General features: G+C 39.5%; 2 protein-coding genes across 5 annotated transcripts; one reads left to right on the top strand and one right to left on the bottom strand.

The window, feature by feature from the left end:
- Positions 1 to 6,031: 6,031 nt before the first annotated feature.
- xrra1 (X-ray radiation resistance associated 1) lies at positions 6,032 to 10,310 on the bottom strand. Of its 2 annotated transcripts, none has more exons than XM_011483453.3 (16): positions 10,043 to 10,310; positions 9,651 to 9,766; positions 9,496 to 9,567; positions 9,339 to 9,411; positions 9,173 to 9,270; positions 8,860 to 9,008; positions 8,219 to 8,323; positions 8,026 to 8,132; positions 7,822 to 7,946; positions 7,660 to 7,753; positions 7,474 to 7,592; positions 7,280 to 7,402; positions 7,055 to 7,199; positions 6,834 to 6,949; positions 6,651 to 6,753; positions 6,032 to 6,571 (listed from the first exon to the last, which is right to left on the bottom strand). In XM_011483453.3, the coding sequence occupies exons 1-16, from the start codon at positions 10,125 to 10,127 to the stop codon at positions 6,393 to 6,395; spliced, it is 1,809 nt and encodes a 602-aa protein (XP_011481755.1). In that variant the 5' UTR covers positions 10,128 to 10,310; the 3' UTR covers positions 6,032 to 6,392. The 2 variants fall into 2 exon arrangements, with proteins under 2 accessions (XP_011481755.1, XP_011481756.1); XM_011483454.3 differs by having other exon boundaries at positions 6,651 to 6,755; positions 6,839 to 6,949.
- A 413-nt stretch (positions 10,311 to 10,723) lies between these two features.
- Positions 10,724 to 14,650, top strand: neu3 (neuraminidase 3). 3 transcript variants are annotated; one of them, XM_011483400.3, is made up of 4 exons: positions 10,725 to 10,869; positions 11,062 to 11,301; positions 11,983 to 12,133; positions 12,212 to 14,650. In XM_011483400.3, the coding sequence occupies exons 2-4, from the start codon at positions 11,077 to 11,079 to the stop codon at positions 12,988 to 12,990; spliced, it is 1,155 nt and encodes a 384-aa protein (XP_011481702.1). In that variant the 5' UTR covers positions 10,725 to 10,869; positions 11,062 to 11,076; the 3' UTR covers positions 12,991 to 14,650. The 3 variants fall into 3 exon arrangements, with proteins under 3 accessions (XP_020564270.1, XP_011481702.1, NP_001274475.1); XM_020708611.2 differs by having other exon boundaries at positions 10,724 to 10,869; positions 11,063 to 11,301; positions 11,983 to 14,650; NM_001287546.1 differs by lacking the exon at positions 10,725 to 10,869 and having other exon boundaries at positions 11,077 to 11,301; positions 11,983 to 12,990.
- The last annotated feature ends 4,218 nt before the right edge of the window (positions 14,651 to 18,868 follow it).

The following is an 18,868-nucleotide window of genomic DNA, read 5'->3' as shown; positions in this document are numbered from 1 at the left end:
CTCCGGCCACTTCCTCCAGCTCCTCTAGGGGAATCCCAAGGCATTCCCAGTCCAGCCGAGAGATGTCGTCTCTCCAGCGTGTCATGGCTCTTCTCATTCGGACACGTGTGGAACACCTCCTCAGGGAGCCACCTCCACGATTTTTATAACTTATTCAGGAAGTCACGGTGGATTAAAGAATAGTCTTTGTAAAAAGTTCAAATTTATTCGGTTTTTACTTCAGGAAATTGGTGACATCATATTTGGCATTTTAAAAAAAAGTAGTGAGCATGGTGTCCGAATTGCTTTTAAAATTCTGAGCACTAAATAATCCTGCACTATATAGTTTTAGGGGTTAGGGAGTTTTGAGGGAATTTGGACATAACCCATTTTTTTACTTCACCAACTAAATGCTGAGGTAACCAACCCTTACCGCTCCCAGGGATGCTTAGGCTATCACAGCCAGGGATTTTCAAAGGTACCACGTCTAAAGAAAGTCATCTCAGTTTTGTGGAAGGAAAAACCTTCATGCTCTGAGAGACCATGATTTTAAACTTTAGACCAAGTTTGTGTCAATACATACTGTAATGCTGCCACTATTAGGTCAGAATTCCCAAAACATGTTAGGTTTCCTTCAACCCTTTAACATCCCACCTTTAACTTCTGTGTTGAGATTTTTTTGACAACTGTAAATCTTCAATCGTTTACACATCTAACGTAATTCCAGCAGAGTCTGAAGCAGAAAAAAGCAGCTTTAGATGCTGATATTCAACCCGGCAAATCAGTGTGAAGTACTCACACAATGGACATCAGTCAGCTGATTCTTAGCGCTTTATGCAACACTTTACGTTTTGAATGTGTTATGTGCAAAGTCGACATGAAAAGCTGCTTTTCACGTTGATCCTGTAAATGATCGAAGACTTAAGGTATGTCAAAGAGTGTGTGATATTTGGGTGTCACAACCTCACATATGCATTTCAAGTGAAATAAGACATTTTCCAGAGACTGCAGACTATAAGCCCCTTTTTGTTGAAACTTACTGCAAAACTAAAGCAGTCAAAACATCAAAGTTTTCTCAGCAGCACTGTGAGCCGCTCATCTGCCTGCCTGATCAAAAGGGGTCCATTATGACTGTGGCTCCCAGGACTCGACAAGCGTACAGCAGCAGGTTTGGTTGGCTGCATGGGGGAATCAGAAGTCTTCTCTTCTCTGAGGACTCCCAGTGTGCTTCATCCCTTTGTGTTGCTTTTACACTGTGGGCGCATCTCTGTTGTGTCTTACCAATGTCAATAAACGATTTTTTAAAAAAATGATCCCCTTTCTCTGTGCGCCTTTACCATTTTGACAAAACGCTTCGTATGTTTTAGTGTTTATCTTTGTAGCTGACTGTTTACAACTGTCTGTCAGCTCCCACCACAGTGAGAAAGAGCAGTTTCATTTTCTTCTTCTTTTTTTTAAACACATTTCTTGTTGCAGTCATGAAAGTTCTGTCGTTTTTCAAAATTAAAATCCTGCTCTAAAGTCTTATCTCCTTTAAGATCAAAAGCAGTCCAACTTTTCTTTTTAGGAGTTTGAATTTGTCCCGTGGGCTAATTCAGCTATGCATGCTTTGTCTTGGCTGTGGCGATTGTAACAGCTGGGGGCAGTCAGTTGGTATAAATCAAACAGCCAGTCAGCTCTCACTGTTTTTGCTGCCCAATAACAAGAGATTCAGTGAGAAGAAAGAGAAAATTCTGGATAGGAGATCATGCACGTCTTCAATTGAACCCAACTTTTTTTTTTTTAAACTTGAATATTTAGATCTCACGTGCATGCATCAGAGAAAAAAGTTTTGTCCCCCCCAAACGACTATAAAATTGGTGATGCAAAATATCTTCTGGGATAAAATCTTTGCCATTTTCAAAAAAAAAAAGGCATTATCTGTGTTTTTTTCTTCTAAAAAATCCTTGCAGTGTTTGTGGGGAACTCAAGCATTGCAAATCTATCAAGCAGTCCTTTGATTTAAGGAGGGCCAAAGTGTGTTAAGTTAATCAAAACTGATAGATATGTTTGCTTTCATAGCTGATTAAGGTCCTCAGCAACCCCCCCGACCCAAGTTTATACTTCATCAAAATACTTCCGAAATCTATCAAGAGGTCTGTTTTTATTACACCCTTGCCCCCTCATTAATTAGGTTGATCCTGATTATTTCAGCTGAATTTTGGCGCTTTGCCTCACGGCTCGGACAATGGCTGGGTACATGTCATGAACACGTTAGTTACATCGTCCTAACTGCAAACGTCAGAGTTTAAACAAAAGCTTTGTAAGAGTTTTTAAGACAAATCCCAACAAAAGCTTTTCCTTTTTTTCCCCCTCCCCCACGTGATGAAAAGGAGCGGGGGCCGCTTCACAGTTTTAATCTGTAATTAACAACCAGCTCTTTTCAGATGTCAGATGGAGCATTTGAAGTCTGTCCAGGATTACATGATAAGTGTGTTACAGTTCAATTGTGCATCAAAAGAAATAATGAATAGGTCCAGTCTGCAGTGAACTCATTTGGCACTTGAGTAATGAGGAGTGTTTATGAGGTATTCAGGCCTCTTCTTCCTGAGCCAAATCTGGTGTCCGAGTCTCCACAGGCTTCTTCGCAGAACGTAACTGTTGGCCCTTAATTTGAGAGTCAAGCAGGTCTTACCCAAACATCTCAGAGCCCTGATTGCTGTGATGACTGCTCCAGATGTGAAACCATGCCTTGCTCAGACTCACAGGAAAGAGAATATACACCCATAAACACATATTTGTCTTCAGAAGACACAGACCGCTTGTGCCTTTCTTCAACGTGTCCTTTGTTATTTTTGCTTTTTGGACAGAGTTTTCCGCTCTCCTGCCAGATTTTGTTAGATCACCTAGAGCATTGGATAAAAATGTGTTTTCAGTCACCTCATCGTTTGAGAGTAAGGGAGGTTAGCGGACAAAAACAAAGAAATAATAAGTGAGTCTCTTTGTGTTCCTGTTAGGAAGTGTCCAATCAAAATAATACAAGGATTAAGTTCTATTTGCCCTTCAAAGTCAAGTAAAAACAGACTTAGTGCTTATTAAGGTAAATAGCTTTCCAAATTTGAAGGGAAATAAATTGCAGTCATGTGTGGACGCAGAATCCCCACTCTTAAAGTGATTCCGCCAATCAGTTTTCACTTCATTAGTGTGCAGCTGTTACTGCAGGCAACTCTCTCCTGCTAAACACTTTGAAAGGTAACTTTTTACATACTTTTAGTCATGGAGTTCACTCATTAAAATAAACTGTTTTTTGGGGATTTTTATCCGTGTTGGAATTCAGTTCTACACGGAGCCCGTGAGCCGACATGGGTAAAAAAATGATGAATTTGTTCCCATGAAATAATCACTCCCACAAAATATTTTGAGCTTTATTTGGCTCCAAAAATCCGATATGGTGCTTTGATTTGGGCTTTTATTGATCGCCTAAGATGACGCACTGCATTTATTCAGTGTATATGAAGTAATTTTGGTCATCAAAGTCCCACTCCGATCATCTTTTGATATATTGTAAAAGCATTCCCAGTGTTCTTTTATTTCATTTTTAGCGATTTTTTTTTTTTACTGTTGTTTTATAGGACTTTTTTTTGCAGAGCATCAGTGTTAGAAATTCACTTCTCAGGTGTGGGCGGGACTGTTGGCGTGGAATAAACCCGAAAAATGCCACAAAAACATGTTACAAACACCAAAACCCCAACTTTTTAAAGGTTTGCCATCAGTATTTTTGGCCAAAAGAAATTGATTTATCCAGAAATACAGAAACCAGCAGCATCATCATATCTTCAAATAAGCACAAAGAAGGAAAGTTGAATGTCACTGAATAAGCAGACACTGAAAGAGCTCAATGTAATCATCTTACCCTTCCACATCTTGTTATCATCACATGTAATGGAAGTCTGTTTCTGAAGGTTTGTGATGAGATCAGTGAATCCTCCTGCTGTGCTTGGAAAAGAACGTGCATTAGCGAGAGTTATCATTTCCCAAAGCTGTAGAGCACTTACATGTACAACAGCTTCTTGCACAATCACCCTGTAAAACATCAGAGAAATACATGAAAAACGTCATTCTTGGGCAACCACTGATCCTTAAAGTGCTCTTAATTGGCACCTCGATACAACTCTGTAGCAGCATTCCGGTCAGGGAAAAACAAGTTCATACCAGGAGTGCCAAACACCTTTTTGATGCCCTCCAGACTGGAAAGTGCGGCAAAGTGTTGAGGAAAATAAAACATGTATGCCATCAATCTTTAACAGTTTTGGATTCAAGGATATTTGTGGTGTCCGGTGCTGTCTGACGTGGTTACCAGACAGACGGGCTCTGCTGAGTCGAGCTGAACTCCAGTGGGCTGGAAAATACTATTTCTGCTGCAGTTTCTGCCATTTGGCACGTTCTCCTCATTACCCGTCAAATATTGCACCAAAGATGGAAAGATGCCAAACAGACACTCGATCGGGACACTTCCTGCACTCCTCAGGGTTGATATATTTCAGTGGTAATTTTAAAAAACTGTATTTGTATATGCTGCATCTATGAGGCTGACATATGCATTTGTTGCAAATGTAAACATCTATTTGTGATGGATGACCAGGTTTTCAATGCAAAGCTGCTGCATCCTGGTGACGAATTTTGTTGAAAGCATCTCAGTTCTTTTTCATCTTTCTTAATTTCTTTAGCATTTACTTCAAACACAAAATATTTACTGTGTTTAACGCTTAATATTCCTGTACTAAATCTCTTCAGAATGCCCACTGACTCGTCTCCCAGGGGCCAAATGTGCATACCACATCTGTAAGCTGCTCCAAAGACAAATAATGGAAATCATATGACCGGCGGGGCCATGAAATTAAACAGAGAAGGAACAAGGAAAAATGAAACTGGATCAGAAATGTAGGAAAAACTGCAGCTCGACCCCTCAAGTCATGTGCCATGGTGCATTTTGAGTTGATAAGCTGTTAATCATTTCAAAGTAGAGATTTTCACTAATGTGAACCAGAAATCAAAATGAAATGGCTTATTTGATGGTCTCACGAACACACTGTTTTCTGCCCAATATATAAGAATTTCATGAAGGATAATGTAAAAAAGAAATAACAACTTTGTTAAAATAGATATTCACTAAAATGGATAAAGAGGTTGATCTCTAAGACGCACTTTTGTTCTTACATAGATTTTAGCATCTATTTCTCACGCTTTGATTTTTGACTTCTCAGTGATTTTGTGATTTCTCAGTTTATCTGCTCCTTTTGAACTAAAGGAGGATTATGTTGGTTCTGAAGACAAGTTTAGGCTTTATTTTATGAAAAAGAGTTGGAGATCTACAGGTACATAATAGGCCAGAAGATTGGACAAAGAGGCTTTACAAACATGGAGAAAGCAGACTGTCCTACAGGGATCTTAGGTCTCTTTTTGCACTTCTGTCAGTTTGCAGAGAATATTGCAACATTTTTTCTGTTGTTGGACCCCTTTTTACATTGGAGTGAATAGGCCCTGAATTGTGTGCACAACAAACAATTAGGGATTTAATGGTACAGTGACCTGGCTCTACTACATTTGGTTTTGTAAAGTGCTTCAAACTGGAAGTCAGAGTTGCCACATTACTTCACACCATTTTAGATGTGCAGAAGATCGAACTGTTTGATTTGGCCTTTCATCATCCAGGAAACAGGAGAAAAGGACCTCACCTGCTAGAAGGTTGGGGACAAAAGCAACTCTCTGCAGGGGATGTATCATGCAAGATATCATTTTTGTGTGTTTTCACCTTTGCCTGTTTCAAAGTAAGAAATTTGACCTCATCCCACAGCTGCTGTATTTTTGCAAAGAGGCTTTCCAACTTTTTTGGACCTTTGTGCAGACTGACTCTGGAATTATTGGTCATAATGTTCCAGTGTCTCTTGTTCCGCTTCTGGAGACATAACGGTTCTGCAAAAACAGATGTGCCTTCAGTCAAAGGCATCTGCAGCTCCACTCTAACAAAAATTAAAACAATACTTTTATGATTCACAATCTAAGCCTTTGTTTCATTTGTACCAGTAAGAAAAGCATTTTCTTTAGTTTATTTTGTATGCATTGGATACAATTGTTTTACGTGTCGTCGTGCAGTCAAACTGCTTGGTTGTCATATTGGTTGTGCAGCTGTTGGAAACCATCATCCTCAGTGCTCTCACAACTGTCCACTTTAAGGTTGTGTTTCATAATCCCTCGCAGCCGGCAAGCTTCCCTCTGAAGAGTTCAGTGCCGGTTGAGGGGAGTCAGACCTTGGTTTTCAGCTAAAGATGCTCTGCAGGGTTTGAGGGTTTCTGCTTTCCTTTCCAGGGATTCTCTCACACGACTATCAGCAGGATGCAACTGAAGCCCAAATGAAATCCCAGCTACGGCATGAATTAAAGAACAGGTGGAGACTCGTCACCGCCTCGCTCTTTGTTTCTGCCAAACGCCATAGTGGCGACTTGTTCCACCGTTTTCTCATGGACCCTCTTGTACTTTGATTTCATGTCCCTCAGCAGGGTCAGGGCTTCCTTCTGCTCCTTTCTGTCCATGCCTTTGGTCTTCAGCGCACTGGCTGCACAGAAAAAAACAAAGTATTGCAGACATTTGCATTTGACAGCTATCAGAAATGACAAAAACATAAGGGAGTTTACCGAAGGACACGACTGTCATTGATGAACGGTCCTTGATTTGCTTTATTGCATCAACCCTTTCGGTCGGCTGCTTCGCTGATCGTAAGGGTGGCAGAACTTTGGTCTGTTCTCAGAAACAAAGAGCAGTGATAACTTTGTTTTCAGTTTCGGAAAATGGACGTGGTATTTAGTAAGACATCCAACCTTCTTCATTCTTTCCCTGCACAGAGTCTGGATGCTATCAAGTTTTGGTTTGGAGTCTGGGTAGACATTAAGATTCCTCAGAGTGTAGTCCAGCATCCGAACAGCTGTTTGGATTCCTGTAAGGAAAAATAAAAAGCTTGACTGTTTTCCATGCGGGGCATGTTTGGCTGAGCCTTAGTGTGAAGAAACAAAATAAAAAAAACAGCTGCTGGGATCCTCACCGACAGATTTCAGCACATCAGGATTTGCTTTTAGACCCATCATCATTTCATAGGACGTGTTATTTGTTTTCATTGCACGCTTGTTCTTGGCAGCTTCATTCTCTACAGAGAAAGAGTTTGATTCAGAATTAGAATCGTCTCCTTCCTGCAAAATAAAAACAAATACTCTCAATAAAAAGGACGTTTTAGAATTTAAATGTAGTCATGGGTACATAATGTCCAAACCTGAGTGATGAAGAAGGGCTCTGTTTTTTCAGGGTCACTGCAGCTGATCTTCTTCCTGTCTCCCCTGGTCATTTCCTTTATTATCATCGGCCTCTTTGACACATTCATGTCGCTTTGTCCAACCTGAAATACAGCAAGTTTTCTTTTAAAATTCACTCTTTTCCCTTTGAAAAAAATGCCTTCAGCCTTCCGACCTTCCATCTGGGAGCTGCAGAGGCTTTCAGGGAGAGCCTTGATGCATCCTCTGGCTTCTTCCCCCTAATCCTTATTCCTCGTCTCTCTTGGAGGTAGAAGGTCAACAAAGGAGGGTCTCCTATTCAAGCAAAGACATGAGAGGGGATTTTTTTTTCATCTTAAACCGGCGCTGGTTTCACGCTCACCTTTCCTCTTTGTGGTTAGAGGGTTGGAGTGAATGTCTAATTCCAGCAGCTTTGGGAAAAGAGCAGCACCCAGCAGAGCTTCTTCTTTGACTATCTGAGGACAAAAAACAGTTGACAATTCTGGAAAAACTATGAGTGACAGTTGTATGTTAAGAATCAGACCTTGTTGTCGGCTAAATTGAGGATCTGAAGCTCTGGAAGCGGCAGACTGGATGTTTCCCAGACTTCTTGAATGTTCTTGAGGATCTTCACATGTTCTTCCACATGAGGAAGTGTCAGAGACTGGACTGTATCGAGAAAAGGACAAAGAGCAAAGTTGATCCTTTGTGGAAACTAGATATGTTAACAGTTAGTTGTGAGGCCTACATTTGCCTTCTTCCACATAGGAAATCTGCTCAGGCGTCAAACCTCTTGTCATTTGCAAGCAGGGTATTTCACAAATGAGGTTCTTCTGAAGGTTGAGATGTTTCAGTCTTTAAAAGACATTTAAAAAAAATATTTACAATAATATTTGTGATGAATGCATAAAATATAATACAGTGGATTTCTAAATAAATACCTCTTTAAGTTTACCAGACTGTAGAAGACGACAGAGGACAGTTTGTTATCATCGAGGATCAAGACTTCAAGTGATTCAAAGTGTTTTCTCTCCTGTTCAGAAGACCTTTGTGAAAAAATATACAAGATTTATATTCATTTTGTTTCCCTTTACTTAAAAAAACCCCTCTGATATCAAAATAACATTTGTATACTTTTCCTCACATTGTTTTCTCCACTGTGCAGCAGGTGCCTTGAGTTTGTGTTACTTTTGCTTCACAGAAAAATCATTAGTAAGATTTGTGCGCCCTCTTGTGGTTGATTTGAAAACTGATTTGAAAAGAAGAAGTTTAAGTTTTGCTATGCTATATTTGCAGAATATATCATATTTATTGGGTTCACGTTTCTGATTTTTCTGTAATATGGAAAAAAAAGATAATTTTGCCCTCAAAAAGTTTTTGTCATAAGAAAAAAAAATTAAAATGTGGATTATTATTTATATTTTAACCCTAAAAGTTTTTTAAAATCACACATAAAAAGAAAAAAATGTTAAAATATAATATTAGCTTTAACTTCTAAACTGACAGAAGGTTTTTTTCATCTCCTCTGCTGTAAAAGGTGAGGTATCCTTCAACAAAGCTGTTTTTTTTTTGTCAAACTCACATCTCAGTGGGGTCTTGGTCTGAGGAAGACAGATTTGGAGGAAGATGATGAAGGCCATTTCCAGTTAAATGAAGGACTTTGAGAGATGAAAGACCGCTGAGGGAGATCAGGCTCTCAGGTGATAAACTGTTATAGGACAAGTTTAATACCTGCCAGAGGTATGAATGAAAACAAAACGGATGAACATAATTAAAGAGTCACAGGGAGGGAACAGTTAATCAAAAAATGATTTTTTTACAGAAAAACAAACCACAAGTGATAATATGAAATTATATCTTGATTAGTTCCAGGAAAGCAGCAAAATGTAAATTACCTGAAGGTGATGGAAGTCAGCAGAATCCAAATCCAGGTTTTGAATTCTGTTCAGAGACAGATTGAGTTCTCTCAAAGATGGGAAACAGCTAAAAGAACCTGCAGGTAACAAAAACACTAAAACACTGCTTTGTGCAATACAAATGAGACAGATAATAAATCCACACCTAATGAGAGGGAGTTGATGGATGCATCTATGTAAGCTATGTTTTCAAACACCTGGAAACCCTCTGGTTTAACCTGCACATAGAGGAAGTAGAACTTTAGAAACATAATCCTTGAGGGAAAATCAGGAAAGAATGGGCAAGAGGCAAACATTCTTACTGAGTTGAGCTTTTGTTCACTTATATCAACGGAGCATATTTGAGACGGGTCATCAACACAGTGCAGCTGAAGCTGCAAAACAGGAGTTTTGCTAATTATTTACACAGATTTGGTCTCTGTATACTAATTTGATTGCATAGATTTCCACCTCTTACCAAGAAAAGCGCATCCAATGTGAGTTGATCTGCTTCTGTGGTTTTACATTTCTTTCCTCTGTTTGCTGCTCTGTTCTCTGACTTCCTGTGAGCCTGCAGAAGCCAACAACCAGCATCTGTAAAAAGAAGAAAAATGTATGTGCCAGCAGGCTGCAGGTTAAAACTCCAAATATGATCCCTTTGAGTTTTATTTACAGACAACTAACATATATAGAATAAAAAACATGAAATCTAAAAGATGTCAAAAATTAAGCGGACATGCTTGTATGTAACACATATACAAAGTGTTTAGAAAGAATTTCATGTATGCGTGACAGAAAACATAAAAAAATCAGTATTAGCTTTATTAAAAAATGTCTATCGGTTATTAAATTTGACTTTGTTTTACCCACCTTCTCTTTTTTGACTCGTCCCAGCTGGAAAACCTTTGGCAGGACAGCTCAGTCCATCTCCTAATCTATGATGTGCAGAAGTCATCCCTGATATTAATGTCGTTGATCCACAAACAGCTTTTCGTCACAGTTTCTTCAGCTTAAAAATACATCCCACTGCGTTCATTTTGGTTCTAGCGACACAGCCTGAGCTGTTATGTGAGCCGAAGCAACGCACAGGCGCTCTGTATCCTGGCAACCTCGTGAAGGAGGCCGATGCATTCCTCCCGTCCAGCAGGGGGCACGAGAGGGACAGAAGCGACGCCGCTGTGCGCAGCTTGTCAAAGAGTCGTTATTGGAGTAAGATAATGTATGCACCCTGCTCACAAATGGTGACAATGAATAAATAAATTGTATTGGTTTTGAAAAATAGAGATTAAACTTATACTTACCATCTATAGTTTTGTTAATATATACATACATATTTCTTACAAAAAACACGAGTTAATGTATTCCAATGACTTGTTTTTTTATATTTCAAAACAATTAAACTCGTAATATATCACTAAATATATCACTTATATATCACTTATATATAAATTCACAAATATTAACACACAATTGTGCTCCAGATGTAATTTTACACCAAACAAGAGGCGATATCAGGAAGCCACCAGACGAACATGGAAGTAGGAAACAGCGTCCCTCTTGTTCTCGCTGTTGTCTTCGTGCCCGGTGAACCTTCAGTATCAAGTGTCGTGAACGTCGGAGGGTCCTGGTTCCGCGTCCAAAAATGATGTTATAATGCCGAGGTCGAAGACAGCCCAGGTGAAACGCGACAAGTAAAGGTAAGAGCTGCTGCCGCTGTGACGCGCTAGACGCCCTTTTGCTTCTTTTGCCAGCGAGGAGATGCAGGAGTGAGAAAAAGCCTCCTCTGGATGTCAGCTCCAGAGGTTCTTATTGGATTATAAATGAAAGTAATGCCGGTCACGCATATGTGGGGTATTTGTTTTTCTTTTTCTTTTTTTCTTTCCTGCTAGGACTTCTCATCCACCATGGGAAACAGACCATCCAAGAGTGACAACGTGGAGGAACCAGTCAAAACAACTTTGTTTCAAAGGGAGCCCAGCGGGATAACATACAGGATTCCTGCCCTCCTCTACCTGAGACACAGTCGCACCTTCCTAGCCTTTGCAGAGAAGCGATCTTCCCCCTGTGATCACGAGGCTAAGATTCTTGTTATGAGAAAAGGACTGCTGAATGATGATGGCTCTGTTAAGGTTTGTAATCAACATTCAAGGGACATGACATTCAAAAATAAAATAGTAATTTTAATAAAAAATCCCCCAAATTAATCATTGTGGCCACCAGTTAGCATTTTAGTATAAATCAACCCTGATTACTAATTGGTGCCCACAAATATTAATTTGTGCACACAGATGCTCTCTGTGACAAAATACTAATTTTTCTGCACGAAATTTCTGCCAGCAAAATGCTAATTTGTGCACACATGTTGCAAAATTGTGGCAACAAAATGCTAACTGCACAAACATGCTACTTTGTACGTTGCTGATAAAAAAGCTAATTTGGGACAAAAAAATACTAAATAGTGGCCATAACATTCTAATTTGTGTGAACAAAGTGCTAATTTGTGCCCACAAAATATTAATCTTTGCCCACAAAAGGGTAAATTGTGTGCGCAAAATACTAGCTTGTAAGCAGAAAATGCTAATTTGTTCCTACAAAATGCTAATAAAATCCTCATTTGTGTCCACAAATCTAAATTGTGGCTACAAAATACTAACTTGTGGATAGAAATTATTTTTAGGAAACAAAGTATTTATTTATTTATGTAATTATGGCATCTCCAGGGCTCCGTATATATATTTTTTTGTTTTTTAATAATTTCAGTGCGTTTTTTAAAAAAACTCAAACTATGATCTTTTGTTCTGTTTCTCCAGTGGTCGTCCAGTCAGGAGCTTTTGAGTGCATCTCTGCCAAACCATCGCACCATGAACCCCTGCCCTGTGTACGAGAAAAACAACAAAATCCTGTTTCTGTTTTTCATCTGTGTCTGGGGAAACATCACAGAAAAGAAGCAGATCATCACAGGTAAGAACAAGACGCGGCTCTGCTACGTCACCAGCCGCGACGACGGGCAAACCTGGAGTCAAGCTGTGGATTTGACAGAGAGCGTGATCGGAGAGGCCATCCACAGGTGGGCCACGTTTGGGGTGGGCCCCGGCCACGGCATCCAGCTGGAGAATAACAGGCTGATCATCCCTGCATACGCGTACTACATCCCTTACAGGTGTGGTTCTTTTCCAGTTCCTTTCACAGTCTACCCTCGTGCACTCTCAGTTTACAGTGAGGACTTTGGACAGACATGGCATTTAGGTAGGATGCTTCAGAAGAAGTCATGTGAGTGCGAAATGGCAGAGATCATAGATCACGAGGGAAGGAGTCACCTCTACTGCAATGCTCGTCGGGCTGGGGGCCACAGGTGTGAGGCCCTGAGTGAAAACAGTGGCGTTTGTTTTGATAAGCCCCACATGGCCCCAGAGCTCATCGAACAGCCCTCCGGCTGCCAGGGCAGCGTCATCGGCTTCCCGGCGCCAGAATTCATCCCTAATGACGATGCTGAAAGCAAAGCCTGTGGCACGTCTCTGTTGTCGCCAGACACACAAACCTGGCTCCTCTTCATGCACCCAACCAACAAGTCCAGCCGAAGGGACATGGGCGTGTATCTGAACCGCTCTCCTCTGCACTCGTCCGGGTGGGACCGGCCCCGGATCATACACAGCGGACCCAGCGGTTACTCAGACCTGGCGTACAATGTAGACAAGGATCAGTTTTCCTGCCTGATAGAGTGCGGCAAAGAGAGCGAACTGGAGCAGATTGCCTTCATGTCGTTTTCCCTTAACGATGTGATGCAGACGGGCAGTAAGAAAGACAAAAAAATGGTCTGAATCGCTCCTCTACTTCTGTGCCAATGAAGATCGAATCCCATCCTGTTTTAGGCCAAAAAAACAACAACAAAATAAGCAGCTTTGTAAGGCTGTGCAGTTCCACTCGTCTGTGTTCCGTGTTGTTCTTCATACTAGAGATGATGCATGTAAGTCATGTGTTTTCTTGTCTCTATTTACAACAAAAAAATGTCCCGAGTCTTAATATGCAAGTTTCTGTCTTATAAAAAGAACTATTTTAATAATAGCTTGTTCATTTGAAGCATGCTGTGGTGGACTGATTTTATTTTTGAAAGCACCTCATCCTGTTTCTGATCTTACAAAGCTGTCCGTTTTCCTTCTGAGCAGTGGGGAGCATTAGCCTACCTTCTTTTTATTTTCATAAAGCAGTCAGAGCAAGCCTATAAGGTAGAGCATCGAGGTCCCGTCATTGCTCAGTCTCTCCTTTTACATTTAGAATTTTCTGATTCACTTATGCCTTCTGCATCATTTGTACCTATGCGCTGTGCAGCAGCAGCAGGCGTCGTCAGACCACAGAGGAAACCAAAACCCTGTTTTGAAAGATTCAGCCGCTGAGTAAAGACTCAAAGTGTCAGACATTGAGGATGGGAGTTTTCCTGTGAATCAAGCATTTTGCAATCAGATGAAAGCTTTTATAAATGTTTCCGGGGTAAAATAAATGGAAGGATTTGAAAGTTATTCTTGTACTAGTTTTATAGCATCAGTACGACATATGTGGTTTTGACATTTTAATCAAAATGTGTAGACGTGTGACATGTTTCTGTGGCCAAAGTTGATGGTCCACCTATGTGTTTCTGATATGTTTATGCCTTAGAATCATATACCATCCTGGATCTGGTGTTAGGAGAAACTAATACAATTCTATGGAGTGTTGCTTCACTCAAAATGGCCTAAATGAAGCAGGTTTAGTTGGAAAAGTAGGTTTCCTAGAACACAGCCCTGTGGGAACTCCACAAATAATTTAGATGTGAATCTAAATTATTTAATTTAGATGTGAATATCAACAATATAGATATTGTTGATATGAGCCAAAACACAAAACAAACAAGCCAGGAGCATCATTTTATGATTTTAAAAAAATGTTTTTGATACATGGGGTGATATATTTTTTTCAGGAGTTCTGTGCGAACCATAGATAATTCCTTATTTCCAGGAGTATGTCTTTAATCTGACAGACGTGTGTATTTTAGCTGTTTTCACCAGATGTTATACTGCTGATATGAGCCAAACTCATGAATCAATTAGTTTGGTCTGTATATAGATTTGTAATATTTATTGGTTTTCCATGTTTTATTACTTTCTGCCTATATGTCTTGCACATTTAGCATTATTTTGTACACTGATTTCTTTCCTCCAAGCCTCGTTTCTCTTGTGTGACTGTGATCAGGTTAAAAAAAAACTTTGGTGTTAAAAAAAAAAAAAAAAAAGCATGCAACAGCAGATGACGACTCCCTATTCATAAAGCCACTAAGAGTTTGCACGAAAAAACAACAACTTCTAAGTGACTTTAATGTCCAAACTTACGTACTGTTGTAGGAAAAAAGGCCTCAACCTTATTCTAAAATTGTGTTTCTGTTCACTGTTGTGGAAAGTGAAAAAATACCTTGCATGAAACATGTATTTTAGTACAAAATAAATGTAACCTGTGATCACAGAGCCCATCTTTCCTCTTGGTGTTTTCCTCCCCTGATTATGATTGGAAGTAATGATGGTAATTTGTTTCAAACGCTCTGAGCAGCTAACGAGAACAGCAGTAGTCATCTGTCAGGCGGGAGTAACGGGTGAAACAATAGGCTGGGTGCAGATGTGCGCAGATGTGCGCCTGAACGCAGCGGCAGGCGACGGCTTCAGCTGAAGGAGGCGATTGGCTCCCTCGGCAGACGCGGAGGCTGAGCGCTGCAGCGTGCTGGAAGGATGTCGATGACTCTCTGGGGAGCTGAGTGTGATTCAGCAGATGTGCGGAGGGCAGGAACAAATAGGGGACAAACAGGAGCGTTTTGCTGGATTGCCTTTTTTTCCAAAGCATGACCTCACTGCCATTCCTGAGCATTATAAGAAGTAGAACAATAACAAAAAAGGGGCACAACTGATTCATCATTACAGCGTATAGGATGCAGGAAAAAACAGAAGAGCGTAATAGTAAAATAAATAAGTAGATCATACATTTAGACTCATAATGGCTCACAGAGGAAGTTGCATGCATTGTAAAGGGATAAATGTAATTTATTTGAATCCTAATGAGGAAATACATATAATGTCAACAGAAAAGTCACAGGACTTACAAGTATAGTAAACAAAGTGGCAAAAAATCAAAAATGACTGATTTTTGTCTGTTTACAAAGAGAAAATTCAAAAAAGGGAATGCTTTTAAAAGATAAAGAGTTGATGTTCACTAGCTATCAAAATATTTAATAAAGTTCATAGGTTATAAACTGTGTCTCTCACAATTTAAAGTATGACAAGGAGATTTTTATTGGTTGTGCATCAGCAAAAGTTTAGAAGTCTCATTTAACTAATGCAATTTTGGACCAAGATAACAATTATGTCCCTAAAATGTATTTTTCAATGAGGTTTATTCATTCTAAGTGCAAAACAAACTAATATTGTTGAAATAAGAAAAACCAGCAAAGAAAGGAAATGAAAAATTGAAGTTGAAAGCAAATTAAAAACAACAAAATCTGAACAACACAGTGTCTTTGGTGGGTTATTATCACTTTATTTTGAACATTGAGATGATGTTTACTTATTTTACTCTCAGTTTTGTAGCTGAGTGCAGAAGATGTTTCCTCTGTGACGTTCTCTCTGTTTTTATTTGCCATCCACAGTGGAGGAAATACGTATTTCATCCTTTGCTGATTTTGTTGGTCAGTCCACCTTAACCCTTGTGCTATCCTATGCATTCTAACATAGGGAGTTGGGTCATCTAGACCCACTAGACAGTGCACTGAACCTTTTTTCTTCAATGATTTGTGATCTTCACTGGTGTCCATGGATTACATGAAATCTTTCCACCTTTACCCACCTTTGTTATGGTAGGGAGAAGACGTCAATGTAAGGGTGGGGTCATCTAAGATAGCACAGGGGTTAAAAGACATTGACAGTCTGTCGTCTTAATGGTTGGTTCATTTAAACAGTAAGAGTCAAAATATTACAAAGAAAATCAAGAAATCAACTTGAAAGAAGTTATATCAATTATTTGCATTTTTTGAGAGAAATAAGTATTTGATCTACTAGTAATCATGAAGAGTCCTGGTTCACACAGACCAGTTAGACTCTCCTAATCATCCTGCCTCCTGAATTGAAGATGCCTGTTTAAACAAATCACCAATGGAAAAGACACCTGTTCACAGAATCAGTCCATCAGTCAGACTCCTAACTCTCCAACATGAGAAAGACTAAAGAGCTTTCATTGGATTTACGGGAGAAGATTGTAGACCTGCACTAGACCAAAATAGACTACAAAAGCATTAGCCAGAAGCTGGAGGTTAAAGTGACAACTGCAAAACTCACAACATGAGCATCAATTCACCTTTATGTCTGGGGCTCCAAACAAGAGCTCACCAGGTGGGGGTTCATGATTATGAGAACTGTCAGAAATAGACCTAAAACTACACGGCTGGATTTAGTTGATGATCTCAAAGCAGCTGGGACAACAGCCACCAAGAAAACCATTGGTAATGATTTACATCGCAAAAGTTTAACATCTTGCAGTACACCTACCTGCTTAAGAAGACACGTGCAGGCCAGCCTGAAGTTTGCCAATGACCAGTAATGATTTACAGAGTGATTGGGAGAAGATGCTGTGGTCAGATGACATCAAAATTGAGCGCTTTGGCATCAACAACTTGTCATGTTTTGAGGAAAAGATATGCTGCATATGACCCCACTGTCAAGCATGGAGGTGGAAACATTATTCTATGAGGTTTTTTCCTTCACAGGGTTATTTCACTGTTTCAATGGGAGGACGGATGAAGCCATGCACTGTGTTCCTTACAATGGATGGTGAATGGGTCTTCCAACAGGATAATGACCAAAACAAACAGCCAGGGCAACCAAGAAACAGCGGAAGAAGAAGCAGATCAAGATCATGGAGTTCCCCAACAAGCCTCTGGACCTCAATCCTATAGAAAACCTATAGAGAGAGCTGAACCTCAGAGTTGACAAGCGACAAACACCAAATCTTAATGATTTAGAAGTCCTTGCAAAGAAGAAAGGACCAGAATTCCTCCTGATATGTTCTGGCTCATCAACTACAAGAAGCGTCTGATCTCTGTGCTTCCTAATAAGGAATTTACCACAAAGTACTATGGGTTAAATTACTTCTTTCGCTCAAAGAAGTGCAAATACTTTTATATAGATTTTTTAATTAGATTCTTTAAATTTTTCTGATTTTTCTCTCTCACACTGTTCAAATGAACCTACCATTAGGTAGGATTGTCAGTTTCTTTTTAAGTGGGCAAACTTAAGTGGGCAAACTGTTAAAAATACAACAACCCAGATTTACGTCTCAGATTTATATGTTTGGGTTGTATTTACATAATCAAGACAATGAATCAATAAAACAAGAGTGAATAAAATCCTTTATCTTAGAAGCAGCTTTTGCAAGAATTGAGCATCAGGAAAGGAAAGCACACAGGATTTCTCACAAGGAGCTAAAAGACCAAAAGCTAACAGAACTTTGGAAAATTAGCTCCAGTTATTAACTAGTTGCCTTGCCATCAGTTCAGTGTTTCTCTTCTGACACTCAGGGCTGGAAAACTGTTCTAATAATAAAACTGCATGTGACACATTTGAAAAGATTCCCTTTGATAATTTTAGCTCTGCAAGAAAAAAAAACACATTTTAAACTTAATATCATAACTCTAAGATGTTTTGAATCTGCAGTCTACATCCAAAGAACACAACACAAGATAACAACAAGGGAACTACAAACAGGAGCGAAAAGCTTCATTGTGCTCAATCCTGTCACGGGTAAGATGGCAGATCGGACATGTTCTGTTTAAAAATAAAACATCTAAGCAGTTGGATGCACAAATTAGACACTTGATTGTGTGTATGGAGGGTTTTGTCTGTGAGCCTGCACACGTCAAACATGCCTGTCAGCTTGCTGGCTCCACTGAAGTCTTTGTTTCTTTGTCATGTTGAAGTTATTTCAAAGAAGCACGTGGGACATCCTTTTCTTTTCTACTTAAAGACAGCCAACTCCTCAGATGTCACTCTCACGATTTGTGCCTGCAAGTGTTCACATCACCTCCGCATCAGTGCAAAAATATTATTTTTCTAATTTATTCCGTAAAAACTACACCTGTAAATTTAAATTACCGGTAGTCATCAAGGTTTTTTTTTCTTAAGGAAGTTTTAATTGTAGCAGGACAATGCCATATCACTATTCGCACAAAAAAAATGACTTTGAACTAGTCCAGGTTCTCAACATGACCTGTAAGGAGTCCAGAACACGGGATTTTGTGTTCAAATATTTGAATTTGTTCTGATCAAAATTAATTAATGCATCCTCATGCATGAAAAAAAGGAAAAATCTACAATTTTTAATTTTTAAATGTAAGTTTTCAGCAATGACTGATTCTAGCTGATCAAATTTCCCATAATGCAACTTTTGGATGTACAGAAGTACCAGCCTGTCACAAGCAATGACTTTTTTTTGCATTCACAGTAGTAAATCCGAATATGGCTGTTGATTCCAAATGTCGTCGTTAAAAATGTTACAGTAAAAATAAAGTTTGAACTGAAGAAACATTTTAGCTATACTGACACTTATTTTGCCCCAATGATATGTCAGATTTGATATGGAAGGGTGACAAAGCAAGATCAGCCTCTGTTGTCACCTTATCTTAAAGACTCA

Source organism: Oryzias latipes, chromosome 14 (genome assembly GCF_002234675.1).
Source record: "Oryzias latipes chromosome 14, ASM223467v1".
Classification (NCBI taxonomy): domain Eukaryota; kingdom Metazoa; phylum Chordata; class Actinopteri; order Beloniformes; family Adrianichthyidae; genus Oryzias; species Oryzias latipes.
Note: the sequence above shows the minus strand (reverse complement) of the source record. Positions and strands in the feature narration are given on the sequence as shown.